The sequence below is a fragment of the Xiphophorus hellerii genome, chromosome 2 (genome assembly GCF_003331165.1).
Source record: "Xiphophorus hellerii strain 12219 chromosome 2, Xiphophorus_hellerii-4.1, whole genome shotgun sequence".
Taxonomy (NCBI): Eukaryota; Metazoa; Chordata; class Actinopteri; order Cyprinodontiformes; family Poeciliidae; genus Xiphophorus; species Xiphophorus hellerii.
The window spans coordinates 13,556,788-13,565,527 of record NC_045673.1 but is presented as its reverse complement, the minus strand read 5'-3'; the positions used below and the strand labels follow the sequence as shown (position 1 = coordinate 13,565,527).

Below are 8,740 nucleotides of genomic sequence, written 5' to 3'. Positions count from 1 at the left end.
AACAAACGTCATAATCTTTTGGTTGAATGCAGTATTTATTTACATTTGGCTTGATGTTGTTTAGTTTTTATTCAAGTACATTTTTTGCTAATAGAGACTGAGAATCCATTTTATTTTTGGTTGTTTTGTTGATCAGTTCCAATGTTAAGTATTCTTTTGAAAATAAAGTGTATCTATCTTTGGCAGGAAAGTTGCATGCTTTATTACATAATGTCCATTAAATCAGTGTAAAAAGGTCTTCAAACAATATTATCGTTTATCGTAATAACTTTTGAGACAATTAATTGCTCAGCATAATTTGTTATGGTGACAGGCCTACTTGTACATTTACTAGTTGTTTTTTTTAACTTCACAAAGTGATGTCACAGCTTAGGGACAAACACTGGGGAGCAATATAAAGTATTTTACCTGTAAGCTCTATTTTCAGTTAAATATAATTTAGATTAGTTTATTTTCATTTTCTGGTTGATTCATTAGAATTTGTGTTTTAATTATTTAGAATAAATTTGTTGGCCAGTAATTTGTTTAGTTACTTTATTTTGGGACATAGATGCTTTCACATATAAATATGTAGGTTTTAAGTAGTTCATTATATGCAGGTGGGTGGTCATTTGGTTTTTAACCATTTTCTTTAATTTTTTGGACCAATAGTTACATCTTACCCTTCTAAGCAAATCACAAGAGCTTCCTCTCGGAAGAATTAATCTGTAGAATACAGTTTTAAATTAAAAAAAGGACAACTGAGACATATTTATATTCTTTATTCATAAATACCTCTATTTTATGAATATAAAACATTTTAAATTACTGCGTTTTTTGGACAAATACTCTGGCATTATGATTGAAAGCTCTTCAGGCGAAAGAAAAACACAACAGTTTAATTGCATATAATCTGTGTAGCTGTTAACACTTTGCTGTAGCTGTGGAGGTGAATTTCATGTTTAAATTATTTTCTCAGAAATATACAAAAAAAATGTACACAGGTAAACATGAAGAGACAGGAGTGATCCACCCACTTCAATTTGAAGTACAAATTTTCTCAGCAACAGTTATTCAATACAAACAAATTACAAGTATTCAAACAACCAGAAATAACTTTAAAATCCAGGAAACTTAAGCCTTTTTTTTTTGTCTTGAATAAAAAGATTCTGCAATGAAAATTCTCTTGAATGTAAAAAATCTCTAAAAATATACAATCTAGTCTAGTTTTCACCAATAGTAGGCACTCCTGTGTTCAGTGGGCGAGGTAGCTGGATGGTCAGAATGCACACAGGCTGCAGGTTCGGCAAAGCAAGAGTCTGAGAAACTTTGGGGTAAAAACAAAACATTGCGGAAGAAGTTGCTCCAGGTGGGTCCCTCTTTGCGTGATCACAGTTTAAGGTTAAATTAAGAACGCCTACAGGTGAACAACGGCACTATACAGGATGAAATGAGAAACTGTCACCTCACTCTCTCACTCTCCGTCATCTGCCAAAGTCCGAGGTTTAATACTTTAAGGCACGGGAGCTGTGTTATCCTCTCCAGACCCCTCTTGGTGATCTTAGTGCAACCATACAGATCGATCCCCGTCAGCTGAGTCAAGTGGTCAGCTATCAACTCCAAACCTTTGTCTGTGATTCGCACACACTGCCCAATGTTGAGAGTTTTGAGTTCGTGCATTTGGCGCACCATCCTGTTGATCCCGTCGTCGCTGATGTGACAGGAGCAAAGGGAGAGAGACTTGAGCTGATACAAACCCTGGGCAATGTAAGCCAGGCTTTGGTCCCCGATCTTATCGCAGAAAGAGACGTCGAGGCCGGACAGCCGGAGGGAACCCATGGCCAGATGCATTATCCCCGTGTCACTGATGTTATCGCAGGAGCGCAGGTTCAGGCTGCACAGCTGGGTCATCTGTGACAGGTGGATCATCCCTGCGTCCGAGATCCCCCCGCAGAAACTGAGGTTGAGGACTTTGAGCTTGTTCAGACCCTTTGAAACGTGTTTGAGAGAAAGATCGGTCAGCTTCTGGCAGTCCTGCAAAGTGAGCTTCTCCAGAGTCAGGCAGCCCTCTGCAGCACTGCGGGTCATCCCTGACAGGTGGCCGATGCCCACGTCAGAAACGTGCCTGCAGCTGCGAAGGTTAAGGCTTTTGAGTCTGTGCAGCCCCCAAGCAATGAGCAACAGGCCGGTGTTGGTGATGTTGCTGCACCCGCCCAGCTCCAGCACCTCCAGGTTCTTCAGGTACTGGGCGATCCTGCCCAGGCTGGAGTCTGTGATCTGCTTGCACAAGCTGAGGTTGAGGACACGCAGGGATGGGATGTCCTGCACAAAGGCATGTCCCAGACCATTGTCGGTGAGGTTGAAGCATCCACACAAGTTAAGGCTTTCGATCTGCGGCATCCCCTGAATCACGTAGCTCAAGCTTCGTCTCAAGCTGAGGATTTGGACCTTCTTGATCCCCCGGGTCTGCAGACTGGGGAACAGAGACGGGTTGGCTCTCCGTAGATGAAGCTTAGCTTCCACCCCCCTCCACACAGACTTGTGGTAGGACGCGTCTCTCCAGGCCGCGCACACTTGTGCTACCCTCCCTTTGTCCTTAACGTCCAAGTAGCTGAAAATAATGGCCAAGATTTCCGGGAAAAGGCACGATATGTGTGTTTCCGTTTGAAACATGACTGCTGGGCGACTTCTGCCGGCAGCACGGGTTGCCTAGGAGCGACAACAAAACGGCGTTAGCTGCGCGAAACTCTGTTGCTGAAGTTACGTAGCATTAGCGCATGTCAGCTAACAAATTAGCATTGGATGCTGCGAAACAAAAAGACACAAGAACACTCCAAACGAAGTTCACTATTTTACTACATGGCTATTCGAATTAAACTAACGCTACAGTTCACTTGCTAATAAAACGGACTTAATTTTAAGAAAAGAAGTGATATTTACCCAGAAAGTGTCGGCTTAGCCTTAGCTAGCTGTCTAAAGTTGAGAGCTGGAAAGCCGCCGAACCTCCTCGTCCGGAACGACGTACTTTTTACTCCAAATCATCTCAAACAAATACAAAACGTGTCATTTTGTAGAATACTGTAGCCATGTGCCGGTTTCCCGACTGCGTCTATCTTTTAGACTTTTAGACCCAGCATTAAAGTAAACCTTTTCCTTACAATTGATACGGCGCCTGAGCAGCTGAAAGCTAGCTCACCCAGCGGCTCCTAGTGGAGGCTGCGAGCAGGGCCGGTCCAAGAAGTTACGGGGCCCACGTAAAAACAATAGTTTTTGGTGAGCTGGTCAGTATATTTCTGCAGAAGTGTCATAATTTAAGAAACAAGTAATTTAGGTATTTATGTATATGAAGATGGAATTAATAAATTAACATAAATAAATATATCTGTAATTATTTAATGGATTCAGTAATTTAACAGATACATAATTCCATATTTAAATATGAAAATAAACATTTTCATTATTTATTTATTTATTTATTTATTTTTTACAAATATGTGTTTCAGTATTTATATTGAATCATTTATAGTTCTGTATAGAAGCACAACCTTACCCAACAAAGTCAGTGAGGGAGAAACAGTAAATTTAAATTTAATTTAAAATCTCATTTTGGTAGCATTGTGTCTTAAAAAACACTAAACAGCAATAACAACAAAGACCCCAGGCCAGGATTTTATCCCAGGACTTTCTTGCTGCAAGGCAGCAGTGCTACCAACTGGGTCATGGTGCACCCCCAATACTAATGCAATAAAATGTGACTGCAAAACTCTAGATTGCAACATTTTAGTGGCCTGAGTCTTGGAATAGGTATATCACCTGTCTACAAAAAAATTCCAAAATTTGATTATTACTAAACGGACTATTCTAGGTTCTGCTGAATACGTTTGCTCAGATCAAACTGGATGAATCTTTCTTTGAACTGACATGACTCTGTCTTTTAAGGTGTAATGGCATTTGTAGTGAAATGTTTTCCAGTTATTTAAACTATTAGAGGTCAGTTTTATTGACACCTGATTTAGCATGTCCTTCTACTTCTGAAACTAAACTCAGATATTATCTGCTCCTAAAATAGCTCCACATTTCACACATTTAAATGAGACATTATGCATAGAATCAGTTTTCAAATCTCCAAACCTTGTGATTCTTAAGAGTTTCAATAGTTGCTTCACATACAAAGTGTAATAAATAGAAGTTCAGTAAATTAACTGTGAAAAATGTCCATTTGGATTACACAAGGAAAGGATTTTTTTTCACTCTCCCTGTTGCACAGGGAATAAGATAAGGGATTATAGGAACTAGTTATTTGTACATACTACATGCAATATATTTATAGTTTGACACATTTTTAATGTCAAATAATTTCAAAATTAATCAGATTAACAGATACATAATTCCATCACTATTTTACAATCCCCAGCATCACATTGATTGATCTAAAAATCACCATTCCTTCATTATTCCTTCAGTAAAATGGTAAAATTTTGTGGAATACCTCATCAGGACTCAAAAGAGCTCATCAATTAAAATAAAAAGAAATCTCAAATTATTTTCACCTTTTATGTTTTTGCTACAGCTGATTTGTTTGTGACTGAAAAACTACGACCTGAGGCAATCTGCCCTCATCATGCATGTCTATGTATTTAGTGGAATCAGCTTTTTGATTCCAGTGCAAACCTGGAAAAGGCTGAATAGATTGCACATTCCCCAATGAGTTTGATCTGCATATTTTTCAAGCATCCTAGACACAATGAATCCTCCTCTGAGGAACGGTAAAATCTGACAACATAATCTATAATCATGCATTCTTTCAAACAAGTTTTATTTTCCACATTGCCTTCCCACTGAGTGCTACTTAGTGTAAATGCGTTTGACCTGGCAGGAGGCCAAAGTTACTGCAGGGAGGCGTTTAGTGACCTGCTGACCTCTGGCAGTGACAAAGGCAAGCAGCCGAGCCATCACTTTGAAATGGATGAGCAAGCCTGTAAATGTCAGATTGGCACCGAGTTCAAAGTGTTCACTCAAAACCTGACAGCTATACAACACAACACCATGAATCTGTGTCACTAGTACATGATTTCAGGTTATAAATCCAAAATCAATGAGCTGCTGTCAACCTGACAGTTTTCATTCTCTTTCACCAGCACAAGCTCTTGCCTCAACTGTTTGTTATTAAAAACTAAATAATCATTTGAAATTTTAACTCTGTGCTTTATTTACCTGTATTACTGTTATATTGTAATAACTGATTTATGATTGCGGGTGTAATTGTAAAGCAGTTTGGTGAACTGATGTTTCTTTTTAATATGGTAAATAAATAAACTTGACATACTTTTCAGATTTCTATTTGTACTAAAAGTGGAAAACCGTTCATTTTACTTCTTCCATTTCTCAGTGAGGTATTTTTAAAATGTATTGTTCATTTATCATTAGGATTGCAAATTATGACATACTTTACATTTACTTAATTTAGAAAACTAACACAATTGTGAGTGTTTTTTCTCAGTTTTTCAGCGTAAAAGGTTTTAGAGGCATGCGTTTGTCCAGCTGCAGTTAGTTAGTCTCTTTTTGTAACTCTTGGCACGCAGAAACGTAGCGGCTCCTCACAGCAGTTACTCACAGTCTTGAAACAATAAATATCTACAATTCCTGGCATACTTCAGGGCTCCTGTCCGGCTCCCTTCCTTTGACTACCTCCTGCTCTCTACAGTAAGATCACAGACGTCTCCAAACTCTTTTAGAGAAGTTCTCTTGAAGCCACCACAAATGATCTTCCAAAGAAACTGCCTTCTTTGCAATATCTTATTTTAAGACTCCACATTTCAGTTTAAAAAGCTAATGCACAGCATCAATGCCAGTTCTGACACTTAATCCAAACTAATACATATATCTGGCAATCTATCTGTCAAAGTTGAAAATAAACCACCGAGATCAACTACTGAATGTTGCTTATGTGAGTCCTTTAGAATAAAGTTCAAACTAATGATAATGGATTTTAACGGCATAGTCGATCCATGCTTTTATATAAAAATGTTCAAACTACCAGAGGTGGAGGGCAGCTAACCTGAAAGTTGTTTGGTTTAGTCTAAAATATCTCACTTAACTTGAAGATTTGAGCCATCAAAAAGAGAAAGTATTCGCTAGCACAGCTTTGTTTACATCCTATTTAAGTGCTGTAAGAGATAAACATGGTGTGAATGAAAGAGAATCATGACTTTTGTCACTACTGCGTGATGTGAAGGGAAAAATTGTTTAACACTCATCAAAGCTGCCAAATTTCAACTAAGCAAAATAATTTCTTCAAGCTTCCTAAAATTTTGAAGTTTTCTATACCATCTCCTTTTAAATAACTCTTGCAGAAAGTGTATTTCTGCATGAAAAAATAAGTCTTACCAAATATGGGTGGTCCTCAACACTCAGTGGACACTGCAGCGCTAAAATGGCCTAAGTTCACAAGAACCTTTGAAGCACCTTTTTACTATCTATCACTTTCAGCTGCTCACTCAAATCTTTGTATCTTTAGTAATCCGAGACCTCATTTAAACAATGACAAAGAGGCAAAACTGGAGTCAGTTCATGGTCACACTGATGCCTCGTAGAAACAAGGTTCTGGACTTAAATCTTCATCAGAGCCGTTATGTGAGGAGTCTTGTGTTTCCCCCGTGTCGTAGATTTTCTCAGTGTACTCAGGTTTCTTCCCATCATACCAAATATTTATGTTGGGGTCACTGGAAGCTCCGAGTTTCCTTTTGGTGTGAGTGCATTTGTGCATGGCTGCTTGTTGGCCCCATGATGGACTGGCAGCCCATCCAGGTCGTACTCCACCTCCTGCTGATGACATTTAGCACAGACTCCTGCCTATGTGTGACCTTTAACAAGATTAGGAGGCCATAAAAATGGCCTTGCAAAAGTATTTTACACATTTCACTGGGGTTGTATGCGGTACACCAGCATGAATTATGCATAGTTTGCAGCTGAAGGAAAGCGGAACACAAATTAAAAGAGTTTATTAAGTAAAAATCTTAGAATCTGTCAACAGCTCAGCTATGCAAGAGTAGAAAAATGTAAGGGGCGCAGCAAGTATGCAGAAGAAGTCACTGGTCAGACAACAAAATTAAACCGACATGGATAATGACTGCATCCTGAACTCCCAGCTGGAAACAAGCTAGTGGCAGCATCATGCTGTGGGGATGCATTTTTTCAACAGTTCTGTAGAAAAGGGGTGGAACAACAAGGTCACGTCCTCGAAATATCTGTGAATCATAAAGAAAATGTCTGCGAACTCTATATTTCACCATGTGTATGTATAATTACCATTTCATTTTTTTCCTTTTTTGTCACAAGCGCATGTAAAATGTATTTTAAAGTGGTACGCTATGATACACCAGCATAGGGAATGCATACTTGTGAATTTGAAAGAAAAGGTTCCTAGTTTGATAAATGCTTTTCAAATAAACATCGAAGTTTAGTGTGTTGGTAATGAAAGCCAACAAAACACTATATAAGACAAATTTTAAAATTGAATAATGTCATCAATCTTTAATGATCTGGAGACATTTATGTTACTGGTTTGGGTTGATTTGGAGATTTATAGATTTATTTATTTTACCTTCTGAAAGACATTATTTTAATTGAAGCCTCACTTGTGCTACCCAGCCAGCAGAGGGCAGCACTGCTCTGGCAAAAAAAACAAAAGTAAATTTAAACACACATAAATTAAATGAATGCCTCTATTGACGAACATTTTCAAAACATTGTTTGTTGGCTTATAGCAGAACAAGCATAAGTAATAAATTATGTAAAATACTTTCTTTGTTTTGTGCTTTGCAGAAGTTTAGACAAACATGGTTTAATGAAACAACATCAACCCAGAGTAAGGTGAGATGGAAGCGGAATGAGATGAGATCGTAAGAAAACACAAACCAAAAACAGAAGGAAATATGAGTGATGGTGATTCCCCTTTCGGCCTCCCCTGTGGCTGGACTTTGTCTCTGCTAATGACCCTGTCTGCTGGCTCCCACAGACAGATGGTGAATTAACTCCAATTAGCCCACTCTCACCAGATCTTCTCTGACAGCTCATCATACACACTCACACAGACAGACAGACAGACAGACAGACGTTTTCCCATCCCTCCTGAAAACATTTCATTCATATTCAACCAAATCCAAACTTTAGATGAAGCTATTCTTCATCTCTAAATATTAGCATCTTTTTTCTTCGCAATGTTAATAAATTAAGTAAAGCTTTGGAAAGCCTTCAGGCGTTATCTTTATTCTATCTTTATTCTTACTCAGTCAATAGTTACTTATTTGTAAAGCAACTACAGTTAGTAGTAAAGCAAGTAGTTGCTTTACAACTACTGACTAAAAAAAAAGGTGCACACAATCTTCAAAGTGAATTGTTACATAGATGTGGTGACTTCCTTCTAAGCTTTGGGATTTAAAAAAAAAAATCTCTCTTACCAAGCTTATTTATTATCAGTGCCAAATGTATCTATAAAAGACTTTAAACAAACAGACGTTGCTTCACAGCAATGATTAGACACAATTACAAGCAATAAAACAATGCTTGATAGAACAATAAAACCACAAAGTGAAAAATCAATAGAATTTCATAAAACTAAACAGTAAAATAATATCAGAAACACAATCAATTCAGTAATAGAGATTAAACAATAAATAAATAGGCATATTCCTCATTATACTATGATGGCAAGATAAACCTGGGTCACTGCTGTTAAACACTTCCTAATTATTTCCCTGAC

General features: G+C 38.0%; 1 protein-coding gene across 1 annotated transcript; it reads right to left on the bottom strand.

Annotated features, from left to right (window-relative positions):
- Window positions 1-745: 745 nt before the first annotated feature.
- On the bottom strand, window positions 746-3,208 carry LOC116729340 (F-box/LRR-repeat protein 14-like). Its single transcript, XM_032577803.1, has 2 exons — window positions 2,920-3,208; window positions 746-2,688 (listed from the first exon to the last, which is right to left on the bottom strand). The coding sequence occupies exon 2, from the start codon at window positions 2,650-2,652 to the stop codon at window positions 1,441-1,443; it is 1,212 nt and encodes a 403-aa protein (XP_032433694.1). The 5' UTR covers window positions 2,653-2,688; window positions 2,920-3,208; the 3' UTR covers window positions 746-1,440.
- Between the last annotated feature and the right edge of the window lie 5,532 nt (window positions 3,209-8,740).